General features: G+C 33.1%; 1 protein-coding gene across 1 annotated transcript in view; it reads right to left on the bottom strand.

Moving 5' to 3' along the window:
• The window catches only part of CSTF3 (cleavage stimulation factor subunit 3), a 68,801-nt gene that overhangs the window by 20,978 nt on the left and 27,674 nt on the right, over positions 1 to 20,149 (bottom strand). The window contains exon 4 of the mRNA XM_036862260.1: positions 28 to 60. Within this exon, the coding sequence (XP_036718155.1) occupies positions 28 to 60 (33 nt within the window). The remainder of the gene's footprint in view (positions 1 to 27; positions 61 to 20,149) is intronic.

Here is a 20,149-nt window from a genome sequence, read left to right on the forward strand (position 1 = left end):
ATTCAAAGTATACTTAAGAGGACTCACCTTTTCGACCTTGTCATAATTTTTAGCTTTAATCTGCAGAGAAACAGAGAAAAATATAGAATTAACACCATTCTTTTTAGAGTACTATCACTATCTCTGAGTGTTTTGATTAAGCTTGTAAATTCATTTCTACACTTTCCTATTTAATTCTGCCTTTTGAAAATAACAAATAGAAGTTTGAACCCAATATGGATAATATGCATTGTAAATATGCCTTACATAAATTAATTCTATATGGAAAAATTTTTATAAGCTCATTTATGTTGAACTTTCGTGAATTTAAAATTTTATAAAACAGTCACAAGATGAATAAAGAAATATAAACAAGGCATACTTGAATAGGGCTTTAAGTATCTAATGAAGACAAACTTAAAGCTTTATTTTCCCTGAATAGCTACTACTAGAACAATCTGAGTAGGGTAGCAAAAAAGATTTGTGAATTTTGACTACACATAAATTTTAATCACTCAGTCAATCTACTATACTCCAGGCGCTGTGCTAGGCACTGGGGCTACCACAGTGAACAAAACATGCATAGCCTGCCTATGTCCTCATAGAGCTTACAATTTTACAGGGAAAACAAGTGTCAAGATGGGGGAACTACAGGGTGCTATGGGAGCATTTAGGAGGAGCATAAAACTCAGACTTATGGGGTTGCAAAAGATTTCCTGGAAGAAGTGAAGATGTTAAGAATGAGGTGTGAGGTCAGAATGGCTATCATCAAAAAGTCTACAAACAATAAATGCTGGAGACGATGTGGAGAAAAGGGAACCCTCCTACACTGTTGGTGGGAATGTAAATTGGTGCAGCCACTATGGAGAACAGTATGGAGGTTCCCTTAAAAATTAAAAATAGAGCTATCATATGATCCAGCAATCCCACTCCTGAGCATGTATCTGGAAAAGACGAAAACTAATTCGAAAAGATACATGCATCCTAATGTTCACAGCGGCACTACTTACAATAGTCAAGACATAGAAGCCACGCAAGTGTCTATCAAGAAACAATTGGCTTAAGAAGATGTGGTATATATATACAATGGAATATTACTCAGCCATAAAAAAGAAAGAAATACTGCCATTTGCAGCAACATGGATGAACCTAGAGAATATACTAAGTGAAGTAAGTCAGAGAAATACAAATATTATATATCACTTATATGTGGATCTAAAAAATAATACAAATGAATCTATATACAAAACAGAAACAGACTCAGAGACATAGAAAACAGACTTATGATTACCAAAGGGGAAAGGGAAGGGGAGAGGGATAAATCAGGAGTATGGGATTAACAGATACAAATTACTATACATAAAATAGATAAGCAATAAGGATTTACTGTATAGCACAGGGAACTATATTCAATATCTTGTAATAACCTATTATGGAAAATAACCTGAAATGTGTATATATATACACATATATATACATATATATGTGTATATATATATATATACACACACACCACACACACACACACACTTTGCTGTACACTTGAAACTAACACAATATTGTAAATCAATTCTATTTTAATTTAAAAAAGAGTTGTTAGACTGGTAAAGAAAGGGAGGAGTTATTCCAGGCAGAAGGAGTGGCATGTGCGAAGACAAAGGTTAAATAAATACTATTAGATTTCCCTTTCTTTGAGTCAGATGGTAGGTGAGGTTAGTTATTCAATTGTGATATATCAGCAAATCTTTGTATTAGCCTGACAGGTGAATAATTTGACTGGTTAGAGAAACCTTGGCTTGTGGTTCTTTTCAATCAGTAGTATAGATAAATTTTCCCACTGCTTTCTGGCTTAAGGTGAGGCAGATCAGAACTCTGGTGACAGGCTCTTTTTCTTTTGCTGATTACTTGCTCTTTCTCTCTGGAACTTGTAAGATTTCACCCTTGATCTTCAGAGTTCATAAACTGTAACAGGATTTGCTTAAATATAGGTCTTTGCTCTTTGAGGCAGTTTAGTCAAGGCTCTGGAGTCAAATCTCTTGGGTTCACTTTTTGACTATACACTTAACCATTTTTCCTCTTCTGAATTAGGGGGGATAATAGTACCTATTTTGTAGGGCTGTTTTAAGGACTCAACGAGTTAATAAATGTAAAGCCCTTAGAACACTGCCTAGCAGAGTGAGAACTTAGTAATTGACATTTATTATTATTACCATGAATTCTGCCAGGGACTCAGCATGCCCTTTGAAGCTAGAGTCATGTCTTTCAGCTCAAGACTTTTCCTCTTTTTTAAATTATTGCCTCTCTTCAATCTGTTCCTTTTTTTCCTTATTGAACTCCTATTATACACATTAGGTCTACTTCTTCTATCCTCAGAATCTGTTATTTTTACCCTTTCTTTGCCTTTTGGCTATAAGTTTAAAAATACTTCTTCCACTAGATTCTCCAGGCCACAAATTTAAGTCTCCATGTTATCATTTTCCTCCAGTTGACCTATTGCTGTAGTTGGTTCAAAAATAATGGCTTTTGGCACCAGAGGTTTTTTTGTTTTGTTTTTTTAAATACTGCAGTTTCAATCTCACTGTGCTCCTATTATTTTGTTCAAGTTATTGTCTCTCTCCTCCAGCAGCTCTATTTTGTTGGGGGCCTGTCCCAACAGTTTGTTTATATTCCTTTCTTGTTGCTGGATCCTTAGATATGCAGTTATTTCTTCCGTTTATTCCCTGATCTCAGAGTTGGCAGTCCCAGTGTTGTAGTTGACCCTTCTCTACCACGAGAGCTGTGTAGCAGGTGTAAACAGCAAGTTGGCTGTTGGTAGTCTTCTGACAAAAAAACAGAGAGAAATCTTTGCTCAAGAGTAAGGAGTACTCAGCCTGCCAGTTCAGCTCCTTTTTCGTTTCCTGGTGGCCAGGCTGATGTCAGCATTCCTCTGGGGCAAAAAGACAGTGGAAGGGTGCCAAGTATTTCTGAGTCAGTTTCTTATTCCTTGTCCTAGGCGCTCCACCAGCCCTGTTCTTCGAGACTGCAATAGAATCTGAGGTTTCCTTGCATCCAGCTGCTTGGCTCAGTAAATAGGTTGAGTTGAGAGTAGGAGTGAAGTAAGACAAATTCAAGTCACCAGATTCCCAAGTGTAGATGACAGATTATATACAGTTCTTAAAATTGGCCAGGAAAACCGAAACTATCCTTTGGGAAAATTGGCAAAGAATATGAATAGGCAATTCCCAAAGAGAAAATGTAAATGGTTAAAAATAATAAGTGTTAAAAATAACACTGTTGGTGGGAATGTAAATTTGTGCAACCACTGTAGAAAACAGTATGGAGTTTTCTCAGAAAACTAAAAATAGAATCATCATATGAGTCAGAAACTCCACTCCTGGGTATATATATTCAAAAAAACTAAAAACACAAATTTGAAAAGATACATGCTCCTCAATGTTCATAGCAGCATTATTTATAATTGCCAAGATATGTATGCAACCTAAGTGTCCATCAACAGAATGGATAAAGAATATGTGGTAAATATATACAATGGAATACCACTCAGTCATGAAAAAGAACAAAATTTTGCCATTTACAGCAACATGGATGGACTTGAAGGGCATTATACTAAGTGAAATAAGACAGAGAAAGACAAATACAGTATGTTATCACTTACATGTGGAATCTAAAAAATACAACAAACCAGTGAATATAACAAAAAAGAAGCAGACTCATAGATATAGAGAACAAACTAGTGGTTACCAGTGAGGAGAGGGAAGAGGGGGAGGGGCAATATAGGGGTAGGGGATTAAGAGGTACAAACTAAGCTACAAGGATATAGTTACAACATGGGGAATATAGCCAATATTTTATAATAATTATAAATGGAGTATAATCTTAAAAATTGTGAATCACTATATTGTAGACCTGTAACTTATATAACATTGTAAGCAACTATACTTCAATAAAAATAAAAATAAATGCCTCCATTTAAATCCCATTTTATATATATATATGTATATATATATACACACACACACAAGTTTACAAAGATTACTAGATTGCAAAGATTACTAGAACTTGCTCACATCTTATTTATTATATTAAAAGTAATGTTATATCAGTTTAAATAACAGGGGTCTTTAAAAAATATTTTTAGGGAATTCCCTGGTGGTCCAGTCGTTAGGACTCTGCTTCCACTGCAGGGGGCATGGGTTCCATCCCTGGTCAGGGAACTAAGATCCCTCAGGCCGCACGGCGTGACCAAAAACAAACAAACAAAAAATTATCTTTAGTCTTTGGTTCTCTAACTTGCAAACAATCATCTCAGGTGACTGTTAAAAATGTAGATTTCTGTTTTTTTTAACAGGAATCCTAAGTTATCTTAATGCGAAAAAGTTTTTAAGTGGTTGGAAATATACCAAAAAATGAACAATTTATATGTTAGTGTGATGGAATGATTGTTTTTTCCAAAGCTTCTAATAACACGGTATATTATTTTTGTAATTTAAAAAATCATTCCAAGAAAAAATTTAGGATAATTTTAATATTTATCCTTCGATATATCTATTTATCATCAAAATTTGTCATACAACTTCAATATTACTTTTTTGATGAATCATTTGAATTTTACCAAAATATGAAAAGTTGTGGTGGAGAAAATGTACTAAATTTTTAAAAATTGTCAGCTGGGAATTCCCTGGCAGTCCAGTGGTTAGGACCCCTCGTTCTCACTGGGTTTGATCCTTGGTCAGGGAACTAGGGTCCCACCAGCCACGTGGCCAGGCCAAAAAAATAAGAAAACATAAAAAATAAAAAATAAAATTGTCAACTTCCTAATATTTTCATTTTATAAAGGGGGAAGATAGTTGGAATTCTAGCAAGATTAATTAAACTTTAAATTTAATTAAATTCAAATGAGTGGTTATTTGGAGGAGAGTGAAAACAAGTATAACACTGAACAAACACAGATCTGTTCCTAACTTTTGAACACTTCCTATTTCGAGTTGTTTGTTAACTTCCACAATTACTTCCCAAGCATTAACTAACATTGTCTTTTGAAACTAGAACTATCCTCTGGGCAGTTATTGGAACTAATGATCATTTACAGTAGATTATTTAATTTTTAAAAGTAAACATTGTCAGAAAAATCTAAAAAAACCTTCATTTAACTGGGGTAATGTTCATTTATAACATAGTTTAGATTAGCTATGCCTTTTACCTGGAACATTTTTATATGAAGATCTAAAGAAGCCACAATATTTCACTGCTCAAAAATAAGTTTTTCATAACTGATGTTAAGAACATATTTTAATATTTCATTGAACAATTTATAAAATGTCAGTATAAGTGTCTATAAAGCTAGCATTTTTCTTATCAGAGAAATAAACCTCTACATGTCAACAGCATTTTGGCTGATTTCCTCAAATTCACTGTTTTTTTTCTTATGATATAGCTTGGGGAAAAAAACCCCACCAAATCCCATAACATCAGAACTTTTTAATGTTATTTTTTAAATTATCAAGTATAAGAATAATTAATAAGCGACTGTATAATTTATTTTGAATGGTTCAAAAACACATTTGACAAGTGAACCCAACTGGCAAGATGACTCTAGAGAGGAAAGTAAATTAGCAAACCAATCTAAAGAAAAAGTAAGTCTCTATACATTTTGTTTAGGTTTTCATATAATAACCATTTGGGGCAAGTCCATACTTGTGTTTTAAGACACTACTGGTCCACACAGCAGAGGCAGAGCTAGGCCCCATCGCAAGCGAGTTAACATGGTAGTTGCTTAGGACAAATGTGATGAATAACTGAATTAATCATAAACCCACATTCTTAATTTGTCCCCTACATCTTTTCTACTCTAAAGCACAGCACATGCACTTTTGTGGAATTTAGGACAACCAATTTAAATTAAGTTTGAGCTGCAGAAGCTGCCTGATTCTGCTTCTCTTATTATCCAAAAAGCTCAGCTCCAATCCTGAAACCTGAAAGCAAATGGAATCCTAAATACAAACCCCATCTTCCATTAATTTACTCTTTCTCACTACTCTTTTCTGTTTTCAATCCGCTATGCCTTGGAAATTATGTCTTAGAAAATTACAAAATGTAAGCAGATTTAACAAATTTGGGAAACATTGAGGAATGAACTCTAAGATCAAACAACAGATTTTTAAGTTGCCAGAGAAGCTGCAGAACATTTTCCTTTCCACCCGGTCCCAATTTTAAAGTAAAGATATCAGGAGAGGAGTATCTGCCAGTAAATTCATTTTTATTCAACAAATAATTGTGTGCCTATGTGGCAGGCTCTTTTCTATCTCTAGAGATACAGTGGTGGATGAAACTAAGTTTTATAGTTCATGGAGTTATATTTTAGTGAGGGAGTCAGATAAATAAACTAGGTAGTTTAAAATGTTTGCTTATCTGTGCTTCCTAATTTTTCCTACAATATACTGTACTATTTCCATAATTTTCCTATTAAATGTAGTTACAAATGTATGCCTACATACACATACATGGATTTACATTTAACAGATTGGCCAAAACCATGTTGTTGTCCCATAAATTTCCAGTTCCTCAAGGCACTTAAAATGTGCACAGAAATAACATTTGTTAAATATGAGTGTAAAGTATAGACCACTTATAGTCTCAGTATGATTGACATTAAAATGTGCTAAGCAAAAATATGATTATCTTCAGTTTTGGGTTAAATGATTCTTTGTATGAACCAAATTAGGTATTAATTAATCTTCCACTTTTCTGAACCAACTAAAAAGTATCTGTAGCATGTTTAGGATTTACCAAGTAGATATGGGAATATGGACCTGAACTCTATAAAAGAGCTTATAATCTAGTTAGAATCATAAAATTATTGGAAAGAACACAGGACTAAATTTAAATTATTTTCTACTTGTGCCATGTCTTATAAAATCCAGAGGAATAGGCGTTCCATGCAAATTAGAGTTACCAAGGAAAAGTTTTATTGTTCAGATGGAATCTTGGCCATTAATGAGAAAAAGTTTCTGTAAATTCGTGAAATAACACGAGTTTCTGTAGAATAATGAAAACATTCAAACAAGAATAGGTATTAGGAAAATAGGTTGGCTAATTGTGGTGGAGGTCCATTACAGGGGGCCTAAAAAGCCAAGCAGAGTTTAAATCTGATACACAAAAATTGGCTGTCACACAATAAGGAAAGTACAGAAACTATGGCTCATCTGTGTGTGGGCGGGGGTGGTTTGAGGGGGTAAAGGTAGGAAAGAAGACAGGTGGCTTTCAGTGTCATGGAATGAGGCAAGCAGCCACTAGCTGAGAGAATAGCTAAGAGGCTGTTGCTATCATCCTTAAGAGGGATAATAGTGGCCTGGGCTTGGCAGAGGGAGAACAGGGAGAGCAAAACAGTAATATAGAGCGAAAAACAATAGAGTAATTTTTTCATGGGAACAAAAATGAAAAATGTTATAGTAGTTGCTGTACAATAAAGTTTACTTTTTATTACATTTGCGATGACCATAAATAATTCAGGTAGAAACTGTTTACAGTTAGGAGATAAGGTATTGGTTTTCAAATAAGACAGTGGGATTAAAGATGTATATCTGCGTCACTTGTTTAAAAAAAATTTATATATACCTAGAGCATGTAATACCTAACGCATTAAGTATATTCTCTGAAGAAGAGAATATACAGACAAGCAAAGATTAATTTCTCAAAAATTATCCATTATTCAGGCAGAGAAAAGGAAAAGAACTCCAAAGAGTACTTGAGATAAGAGAAAAAGGATAAAAATCACATCAGAGAAGTCAAAGGAGACCATTATAAGAAAAAGACGTGGTGGATGGTGGGATATGCCACAGGTCAAAAGGAACTCTGGGTATAGGAAAGACCAGTGGATCTGAAAATAAGAAAATTATTGCTTATCTATTACAAATTTAAATTTAAAAGCTGAAACAATTCAACTTCTTAGAAGTCGAAATCAATGATGAAATACTGCTAATACCAACAGCATTTATTAAATACTTAAGGTATGTAAGCACTACTCTATGTAAGGTATGTAAGCACTACTCTCTTACTATGTAAGAGTTTATATGTATTAACTCATTCAATTCTTAGAACAACACTCAAGTAAAGTACTATTATTATTTACTACTTAAAGATGACAAAACTGAGGAAGGTTTAGTAAGTTGCCCAATATTGCACAACTGAGCTCTTAGCTATTACACTACATTGCTCTTTAGCAAGATATAGGTATGAGGATGTTCATTGAAAGAGTGCTTGTGGTAGAGAAAAGTCTGGAAACTTAAATGACCAAAGGCAGACTGACTAAATAAATTATGCTTTGTCTAAACAATGGAATGGATTATGCATATATACATAAAACTTTAAACGCAATGATGTATATTTATAATACTGAATGGAAATATGTCCACAATATATTTTTAAAAGGAAGTGGAATTTTAAAAATGGGCACACATTTGGTATGTTTATCCAATCAACTTATCCTCCTCATCCCACCCCCTCTGTGTCTCTATCTAGAGTGCAAAAGACATAAACTCAGGAGAAATGCACGCAAAACTGTTAGCCAAAACTGTTATCACTGCGAGAATAGAGAATTTTTCTGTCTCAGTTATTTCTGTGACAGATTTTATTTCTATAACACAATTTCACAGCAGCAAAGAGAACTGGGTTTTTGTTTTTTTTAAAGAAAAGAAAGAAAATCATAGCTGACTTGGGGCAGTAAATTCCTCTTCTGAGTAATTCGTTGGTATTTTTCTCTGGTTATAAACATCTCCATTTAAAATTCATTCTTAAATGCTCTCAAATCCTCAGCCAGGCCTACCAAGCTGAAAAAGTTATTAAGTAATTGCTAGCAAATCAGGCAAAATTAATTTCAACCAAGAATGTCAAAGGTAAAACTCTGACCTAAATTTGATTTTGTCCCAATTTATAGGGCATCTGTCAACAATCCTCACTTGACATTTATAGACTCAGCCTATTTCACTTAATGTCTAAACTCTTTGCTCCCAGTAAACACACTTTGTAAACACCATGCCAAATCATTACTTTTCAAAAATAATCGGCAAACTCTGAGTAAGAAAAACAGAGCAGGATATTTCACTTTTTGAGAAGTGAGTAGTTTGATCTAAAGTATCAAAACATCACTCATCTTCATGGCTCCATTGGTTTTGCTACTCTAGACCCCCTACACCACCTCCCCCATGCCACCTCTACATTGATGTATGACATAGATTTTCTTTCTAAATGGTAAATTAAAATTGAGAATGAGAAATGTGTACAATCATTTGAGATCCTTGAGCTACCAGAAATGTCAGAGAACCAAGTTTATAAGCCACTGATCTCAAAAATGGAATCAGTTCTGTACTGCACAACCAGGGAAGTGCTCAAGTAGGTGTGCTGATTCACTTCCCTCAAAAGCCTAATATCAGTTTATTTCTTTCACATCCATTTATAGTCTTCTCTAGCCTGCTACCTTAATTTTTAGCTTTTATGAATTGTTCTCTTAACAAAATAAAAATCCTTCTAGGCAAACTTAAAATATTATTCAATAGTATAATTTCTCTAAGATTACTATGTGAGCTTTATACATTGCCTTAGAAAATATCTCACTCTACTCTCATTTTGCTGAGTTAATCTCCCATTAGTATAGTCACACAACTTTTTAACATGTGGTGAAAATTTTTAGAGTAGAAAACCATTTACGATTCATCTTTCACAATACTTCTCACTGCATACATATTGAGAACTGCTATTTTAAAAAAATTAACAATTGAATTATCATTGGGCAAAAGCCTTATTTTAATCACTCCTCTGATCATTCTAGTTTCATAAATCAAGATAATTTCTTTCCCATTTTGATAGATTCCTATCAGAATATCAATTTGCTTGCCTAATTTTCAGTGGCATCAACTGGCATCGTAAGTTTTTCTATGCATTTCTTTGTTACTAATTCTGTGTACACTTTAATACTGCTGAATCAACATGTATACTAGATACACAGTATCATGGGTAACACTTCATCTCTAGCTTTTCTTAAAATCACTTTTCAAAAACAGGATTTAACTTCTACAATGAAGTGGATATAAATCCAGTGGATTACATTTCTCTACTTTTTGAGCAACTTGCCTACTCTTCCAGTATTTCCCTATCAACATAGACTTATGAATGATGATTTCCTCATTCTATGAAAATTACAGTACATTCATTCCTGAGACTAAAATATTATGTTTTTTTCAATGCTGCTTTTCAAATACTCTTTAGTTCAGAAATTATAATCACATTCTGTAACTCTGCCTTTGATGCCCTTTTTACTTTATCCAAGAAATTAAAACCTACACCTGTATTTTATGATCCAATTCCAGTTTTCTCAATCCTCTAAGCATAGTTTATTTCTATTTTGTTAACGAAATAACCTAATTTCAGGTTCCCTTTTAAAAAATACTAAATAATCTCCTAATCATCTTTCTCACCAAAATTGTACATTTATTTAATCTTTTTTCTCTCTACTCTTGTGCAAACTATACATTGGCCATTTTTACTTAAATTCTGAAGCAATTAAAAAATATCATGACCTGAAATTTTTGAAAGATGATGTCAGCAACCTTTGATAGTGAAATACCAAGTCTAAAATATAAATGTAAAGAAGTTATAAATGTGTAAATATATTTAAGTAAAATTGTATTTGTTAGTTTCACATAAAGCAAAAACTGGAAACTATATGAATGCACAACAATAAAGGACTGGTTAAAAAGCATTTATCTAGGGCTTCCCTGGTGGTGCAGTGGTTAAGAATCCGCCTGCCAGTGCAGGCGACATGGGTTAAATCCCTGGTCCAGGAAGATCCCACATGCTGCGGAGCAGCTAAGCCCGTGTGCCACAACTACTGAGCCTGTGCTCTAGAGCCCGCGTGCCACAACTACTGAAGCCCACGTGCCTAGAGCCCATGCTCCGCAACAAGAGAAGCCACCGCAAGGAGAAGCCCGCGCACCGCAACGAAGAGTAGCCCCCGCTCGCCGCAACTAGAGAAAGCCCACGCACAGCAACGAAGACCAAGCGCAGCCAAAATTAAATAAATAAAATAAATAAATTTATTTTAAAAAAAGAAGCATATATCTAAAATGAACTACTCTGGCATATTTAAAAGTGATTTTGTATAGTAAACAACACAAAAGTATGCTATCATGTAAAAAACTTAAGTTACAAAAAAGTTTTAAGATTTTATAGATAGCTACATCTAGAAATGCTAAGTGGTGAAAGTGGGAATATGGATGTTTCTTCTCTTTATGCTTATATTTTTCTAATTTTTCTGCAATAAACATATTTTACTCTTTCAAATAATATTTTCCTTTATCAGTGCCAATGTAAAAATGTAAAACGTGTAAGTTTTATAGAAAGCTCATTGTAAGTTCTGCAATTCTTGTTAAAACATTAACTATAAAAACCTCACTTCAGTAAAAAGATTTAAAAAGAATGCTAAGAATTATACTGTCATACAATTCACAATGAAATAACAACGGATAGGGACTGATTAAAACTCTAATATGTACTTTGAAAACAGATTTCACATGGTTTAGATAATTCCATGCAAACACCCAAATCAATTTTATTTTTCATTAATTCTTTTGAATGAAAACATGGTTTTCATTTCCCATGTAACACTGCTTTAAATACTTACTTAAAAGATGAGAAGTTGGAATTTCGAAAATGGAGGTTTAAATAGGTAGACATAGCTAACAAATTATCTTCAAGAAAAGCAAAGAAAAAATTCAGGTAAAAAAATATTAAACTCCAGAAGAATCAGTAAGACTGAGACATGAATCTTTTTCCTCTATGGTAGACATGCTCCAAAACTGAAACTTCGGCTCTATTTTATGGGTTAAGTCCTACTTTGAAATGTTAAGTACTACCTCCAGAATGTTTATTAAATAATCTAATAGATACTTAAATTTTAAAACTTCTTTTTTCCTAACTTTGTAAGTTCCTAAGTACATTTATTTAAAGGCTTATCAAGAAAGCATGCACTATGTTCTCTGGAATTTGTTTTATATAGTTTGAAATGTTTGGTTTATATTTCACATTTTATCTCCTCCAGATATATGTTTGTGATGACATTTTCCCAAGTGGTATCACCTGAAGTAAAGAATTAAGTCCAAATTCTATATAGAATACTGCCATTAAGGTTTCAGTAGACAAGACTGCAATAAAGATTACATTGGAATTCCCTCCTTGTGCTGTGACAGAAATGCAAAGAAAGTTGAAGGGGAAAAAAACCTGAAGAGCAAGCTCTGGATCAAGATGATGTTACTTTAGCTGGTAAATGAAGTCTGGAGGAAGGCTCCTATAATCTAATAAACACATGCCCATTCTTTCTAATGGATCCTAATATACAGGTCTGATTTTGTCCAGGCTTTATGTAACAGGTTAGTGGGGATGTCAGATTATCGAAAGCTGTGACATGTAAAAAATAACAGGAAAATAAAAAATTTCCTAATACTGCTTCTCAAAGAAGTCGAGCTCCTAACGGCCCTTTCCCAAGCACTCCCTAAACCCAAGGGAAGACAGGACAGGGACAAGACCATTGCTCTATCCTCCTCCCCACATTCCCTCATCATCCTACAATATGCACACAATAATCTAAGGACAGACTTTCAAATTGTTACAGTTGAGATACATTGCTGGATAGGAGGGCATGCATGTTCGAAAACCAGATTTTATGAAGTATTTACCTGACCATTGAGAAAACTAGTTTAAAAATATTTAATGTTAAATGAGTAGTGCAAATATAATCCTTACACATAAGACTCACTTCAAAGGGAGCTATCATTTTTGAAAGATGGCTTCATGATTTTGATGCCTACTATTTTCAGTGACACTGAATAGCTCAAGAACATCTGTACTGTGAATCAAGATTTTCCTTCAAAAATATAGGCAAATCAACTTAAGGGGAAAAAATATAAAACTAGCAACAGAAATATACACTTATAAAATCTATTTAAAACTATTATTATTACATATGGGTATTCAAGTCTCCTCATACCTTTCTAATGCTGAGTTGCAAGAATATAAAAAGTTCAAGACATGTATGAGAAAAATAATTTGCAAACGTAATACTTAAGTGGGAAATCATAGAGCTGATCAACTAAATGAAAATCTAAGCACAAAACATTTGAAAGAAAATTATTTAAAGCAAGTCATGAACACCAAAGTAACAATTTTAAGTATTGGTCTTTCACCTCAGAGAGCATATTTATCATTCCTTCCAGTCTGATACTGAGAAAAACAACATAAACAATAAAGATAACATACTATTTAAATATTATATCAAAATTACCTGAACTTATAAATAGCAAATCATGCAAAAGTTATAAGTTTCCCTTAAGTCCCCTAACGTATAATGTTCCTGCAAATAAGAAAAAACAAAACAGAAAAATGGAGTAAGGAGATCAAGTCTCAGAAAAAGAAATCTAAAGGGACTTTAAATGTATAAAAACAGGTTCAATCTCATACATAAGAGAAATGCAAATCACAACCATACTGATATTATAATTGTTTGCCTATGAATACTGGCAAAAATTTTAAAGTATAATAATATATTGAATTAACAAGTTGTGAGGAAGTGTACTTTCAATATCAAGGATTATTAATGGGATTTCAAATTATTACAACCTCTGCAGAAGGCAATTTGGTTAAAAAAAATCCTTCATACTCTTTGATCCAGGAATTCCTCATCTAGGAATAACCTAGATATATTTACAGATGGAAATGACATGTACACATATATTCAATGCAGTAATGTTTGTAATAAAACAAGTTTGGGAGGAACCTAAATGTCCTTCAGCAGAAGACAGATTAAACAAAATAAGGAATAAGTACTTGTAAAAAAAAAAAAATACACACTCTTAAATTTACTTTGTTAAGCAAAAAAGAAAAAAAGCAAGGTGTAAAACAAAACCTAAGAGGCAATTGTTCATGTAAAAGGAGAGGAAAAAAATAAGCTGAACATTTTTCACTGTGGAGGGGAATTGGGTGACTCAAGGATGGATAGATGAAAAACTTTTCCCTGTAGGTCCCTTTCATATCTTGGGTTTTTGAACCATATTTTAAAATATACAAATATGTATTTTAAAACTCTTTAGGTAATATATAACCTTTTGGGGCTTCTCTCATGTTTAAACATATTTCTGTATTTAACCATCAATTCTTAAAAAAAAATTCCAAATACTCTAAAAATGTATACAAGTAATAGAACATGTATTATGCATACAGGTATTAAGATGTATAATCTTGTTAAACCATTTAACTCACAGTATTTTTTAAGGCAAAGGATTTTTGCAACATCTAAATACCTAGTAGAATTTAAGCATTTGTAAAAGAAACAATCAACCATAACACAAACTGATAAAACAAAGTACAGAAGAACTACCATAAAATTTTAACTTATTTAGTCAGATAATTTTCAAACCTAAAAATAGATGTTAACTAATGGAACAAGACATTGACGTCACTCAAGATTACTTAAAGTGTTTTATAAAGTATTTATAACATTTAATAATAAGATTATTGAAGTAATATAGATGGGTAAACATCTGAAAGTCAACATTTACTTTAACAAACTGTTGCATGCTGGGAAGACTGGACAGCTACATGTAAAAGAATGAAATTAGAACATTTCCTAACACCATGCACAAAAATAAACTCAAAATGGATTAGAGACCTAAATGTAAGACCGGACACTATAAAACTCTTAGAGGAAAACATAGGAAGAACACTCTTTGGCATAAATCACAGCAAGATCTTTTTTGATCCACCTCCTACAGTAATGGAAATAAAAACAAAAATAAACAAATGGGACCTAATGAAACTTCAAAGCTTTTGCACAGCAAAGGAAACCATAAACAAGACCAAAAGACAACCCTCAGAATGGGAGAAAGTATTTGCAAACGAATCAATGGACAAAGGATTAATCTCCAAAATATATAAACAGCTCATGCAGCTCAATATTAAAAAAGCAAACAACCCAATCCAAAAATGGGCAAAAGACCTAAATAGAAATTTCTCCAAAAAAGACATACAGATGGCCAAGAAGCACATGAAAAGCTGCTCAACATCACTAATTGTTAGAGAAATGCAAATCAAAACTACAATGAGGTATCACCTCACACCAGTTAGAATGGGCATCATCAGAAAATCTATGAACAACAAATGCTGGAGAGGGTGTGGAGAAAAGGGAACCCTCTTGCACTGTTGGTGGGAATGTAAATTGATACAGCCACTATGGAGAACAGTATGGAGGTTCCTTAAAAAACTAAAAATAGAATTACCATATGACCCAGCAATCCCACTACTGGGCATATACCTTGAGAAAACCATAATTCAAAAAGACACATGCACCCCAGTGTTCACTGCAGCACTATTTACAATAGCCAGGTCATGGAAGCAACCTAAATGCCCATCGACAGACGAATGGCTAAAGAAGATGTGGTACATATATACAATGGAATATTACTCAGCCATAAAAAGGAACAAAATTGGGTCATTTGTAGAGATGTGGATGTATCTAGAGACTGTCATACAGAGTGACGTAAGTCAGAAAGAGAAAAAAAAATATTGTATATTAACGCATATATGTGGAACCTAGAAAAATGGTACAGATGAACCGGTCTGCAGGGCAGAAATTGAGACACAGATGTAGAGAACAAACGTATGGACACCAAGCGCGGAAAGCGGCAGGGGGGTGGGGGTGGTGGTGTGATGAATTGGGCGATTGGGATTGACATGTATACACTGATGTGTATAAAACTGATGACTAATAAGGACCTGCTGTATAAAAAAATAAATAAAATTTAAAAATTAAAAAAACAAAACAACTGTTGCATGCCACAATCTTTATAAACTTCTGGCACTAAACCAATCAAATAAGATTTACCAATTTATAAATTAAAATAAAAATAAAATTCGTAATCATTTTCCTCAAAAAAATGAAGGTAAAAATATAACATGAATTACAATTCTAACAAAAGACCTTTCATCTATGAGAACTTTCATTAGAAAAGAATGACTTTGGAGGGAAAATCTTATTAAGAAAAATATTGAGTAATCTGGTGGATACTACCTAAACAAGAATATTCTTTACATACATATATATATACATATATATATATATATCATTTCTTTTAGTTTGAGGAAGTTATATACTATAATGGGAAATGTCAAAAAATACATGTGTGGTCTCTTGCCTTCTGAGATGGCCCACACTCTGTCTGTGGAGTGTGTTTCTCTAAATAAACCCACTCCTACCTATCAAAAAAAAATATTTAACTTTGACAATGTTATTTTATTAACCTTGCCTATAATGTCTTTCTTCACCCCTATAAAGATTTTTCTCCTGCGTATAGAACTTTTGACAGGTTTGTTTAAGTAAACGGAAGAGGCAATTCCATTGTCTTCTGGCTTCTACTGCTGCTCTTGGGAAGTTGTCAACCTAACTGCCATTCATTTGAAGGCCATTTGTCCTTTTGTTTCCAGCTGCTTCTGAGATGGGTTTGGTTTTCATTGTTTTTCTGTAGTTTCACTCTGTGTCTACATGGGAATTTTTCTTTTTTTAATCCTGTTTGGGATTCATGAAGCATCCTGAATCTGCTGAATTCTTTTAATCACCCTAAAAAAATTCTTAGTATTTATCTCTTCAAATTGTGCTTCTGCCCAGTATCTCTCCTCTACTTCTGGAACTTCAGTTAGACACATTTTCACTCTATCCTTTGTGGTCTTAATCCTTTCATATTTCCTATGTCATTGTTTCTTTAAACTCCAATCTGGATTTCTTCAATTCTCCAATTCTCTCTTCACCTGTGTCTAATCTGTTATTAACCTAATTCCATCTTAATTCTAGTCTTTGAAGTCTTTGCAGATGTTTCTGCTGTATCTGGTTTTTTATTACATGATTAGATTTTAACAAGCAAACTCCTTTTCCTTGGAAAAATATTCGTGGATATTCTTCTGTGGCTTAGGATGAAGGTGCATTCCTCCAGAAAAAGTCTGAGAAAGATTATCAGGCACCTAGTAGCATAATTCAGGTTGAGGCCACCTTACGCACGGTTCAAAAATTTTTTGAACCACCCAAGTTATGTTTATTTGGACCACAAATCCATGCAAGTGCCAACTTGTTGAAACATCCCAGGACTTCCCCATTCTGCTCTGCTCAGGACCACAGCAACCTTCCTCAGTCTTCTAGGGTTAATAAGGCAGCACAGATTTATTTCTGGTTCACTGTCATCCTGAGTATTACCTACACACAGCTTTAGAGGAAGAGGGTGTCCTGCTGAGCAAGCCTTGGGCTTTGACTTTTGCTACCTGAACTCCTATAAGCATTTGAAATTGAAGCTCAAGTTCTCCCAGTTTGACAAAGGCTCTCAGGGTAAAAACAGTTTAGGAACTCAGCTTATCTCCCAGCATTCCTATTTTTGTTTGTGTGTGTGTTTGTTTTCCAGTTAGGTTTTGGCTTGGTAATTCTCCACTATGCTGTCAGTTCTTCAAGACGTTTTAAAATTCTGCCCGGCAGCCTTTGTTTTCAGTGAGACCATTTATCTGAGTAACCAAGCTCACCATATCACCCAAATCTTCTTCAATATATTTTATTAACATCTGGCTTCAAAAGAATTAGGAAAAAATTCTGTATGCAAACTATCTTGAAAAGCAACTAAAAACTTAAAAATCCAATATTCTTTGAAACACTAAATTTCAAAGGTTAAGAAAATTACAGAATTCAATAAACCAAATGTATTTCCTCTAATGTACTGGAGAATTCCCAAGTAAGTGTAATTCAGTTCTCTGAAATACTTTATAAACCAGCAATTTGAGTTTACCCTTAATATTTGCCATGCCAAAGTAAGTGAAGTTTGGGTGAAAGTTACAAAAACAAAAAGTAAAATGATAAATAACATTTAACACAGAAGTACTGTTTCTAAGGACCAGAACTGGAGTAATTCATCTTTTATACTTGTTCTTTTTAAAATAAATCTATATAAAGTTTATGGATTAAATTAAAACAGGAACTTTCTATATTTTTAAATATCTAAATGTCTTAAAGAATTTCCACTCATCAACTGGATGTTGGCATTGTGCACATATACATTGGTCCAAGTGAAAATGGGTGGGTAAGAATTAAAATGTTTATGCTTTACTAATTTGACAAACAACCTGTGAACTTTGATAAATCAAGTTGTGAAAACTCCTGTTTTTATCTCATACATACACATACAAATGTCTCAGAAGTTTTACTTCAATATATACACCTAAATCTTTCTTGTAACCAGTCAGGCATTTATTTTCTATATCAGGTTTTAAAGTTTTATCTGAAAGCATTTCAGAATTACAAACAAGCAATTTTTTTTTAAGGTACTTCAAAATGCTAGGTAAATTAGTAATGCCCTTTTGTAATTCTTTAAAATTGGATAATTCTTTAAAAACCTTTCTTTTAGGTCATACATCAAGATAGAATAATTCTAAATGTCAATGATGCTCATTCTAAAATACTTAAATGGCTGAGGGTATTAGACAATTCAAAAGGATAGTTTGTTTGTATTTTTAGAAAAACTGTAGACATTTTTAAAACCTATGTTAACAGTAAAGGTATTGGCCACGTATAATTTGATGAAAAATAATACATTGTTATAAATTATGTCACACTCTAATTCTTAGAAATTAAAATTCAAGTTGCAAAATAATGATAAATTCAGTTTTATTTCCCATTGTGCATTTTTCACCCAACAAATATTTAGGGTGCCACTATGTGCCAAGCATTGTTCTAGATTCCTGAAATATATCAATGTATAAAATACAAACTATAATAAGTAAACTGTTCAGTATACTAGAAGATAAGCACTATAGGTGAAAAAAACAGAGGAAAGGATGAGTTTTGAGGTGTTGGGAATGGGGGTGGCAATTTAAAATATGGGCAAGAGCAGATCTCACTGAGAAGATAACACTTTTACAAAAATTTGAAGAAAGCAAGGGATTTTGCCAAGCAGCTATCTGGATAAGTATCTTTAGAGCAGATAAAATAGCTAATGTAAAGAAAAGCCTTGAGGTGGGAATGTGTCTAGAATATTTAAGGAGGCCAGAGTGACTGAAGAAGAGACTTTACTATGTGAATTATCTATCATGCAGCTCTATCAAGCACAAAATTTTATACTTAAGTGGGTATCCTAGTATTCACTCCGTACATTTATTTTCTAATAATTATTTAACCTATCTGAATTTATGACTAAGAAATAACTGATTCTTAAACATATAAAAATGTTACTTTACAGATATCAATTCATTAAAAATGTATCATTAAAAAAAACCTATATTCAATTTCTACTTGAAATAGGACCCTGGTTAGTTTTTGAAGATTCCAATCAAGAGCCAGAACTCGCTAATTCAGCGATCAAAATTCCATTATAATTCTCAACTACTTACTGCTATAAAAACATTGTTTCATATAATACCAATGTCTTTCTAAAATATACAATATTATCATTACTACACCAATACAATTCTTATTAATACTTCCCTCCTCATATTAATTTAACATACTGCCATAGATAGGCAATCTACCCTCCCTAACAGATTTTTGGACTTCACAGAAATTTGAAAATTTAGCGAACGAAATTTACAAACTTTTTCGTCAAAAAGAGAAGTTTGAAACCCAGTTCTTGTGCTTTCACTAAATTTTAGTCAGTCTTTAAGTATTCCCAAAACATTCACAAGACATCAGAACATGAGTTTCAGGTTTTATCCAAAACCAAGTTTCAATCCTCAATACTATAATCAATAAAAGTGTAAGTGGTATTTTAAAAGTTTTGTCCCTTTGGTGTAACTGTCCCTTTTAGTACACACTTGCATATTAACTTATGTATTTAACCAAATAAAAGGATAGTGTCCTATACATTTCTTCATTAATAAAATTCATGTAACAGATGAGCAATCTTTTTTGTGTGTGTGCAGAAGTCAATCTGGGAACTATGTTATTGGATAAACTAGACATACTGACAATGTGGTATCCTGGGACTGGCATTTAGTAAAAACAGATTTTATTCATGGCAAAAATTTTTCTAGGAACCAACTTTTTCAAAGTAACTACTCAAGTCTAACCTACCAATAAAACATAACTAATTTTCTCCCTTTGAAA

This window comes from Balaenoptera musculus, chromosome 8 (genome assembly GCF_009873245.2).
Source record: "Balaenoptera musculus isolate JJ_BM4_2016_0621 chromosome 8, mBalMus1.pri.v3, whole genome shotgun sequence".
Classification (NCBI taxonomy): Eukaryota; Metazoa; Chordata; class Mammalia; order Artiodactyla; family Balaenopteridae; genus Balaenoptera; species Balaenoptera musculus.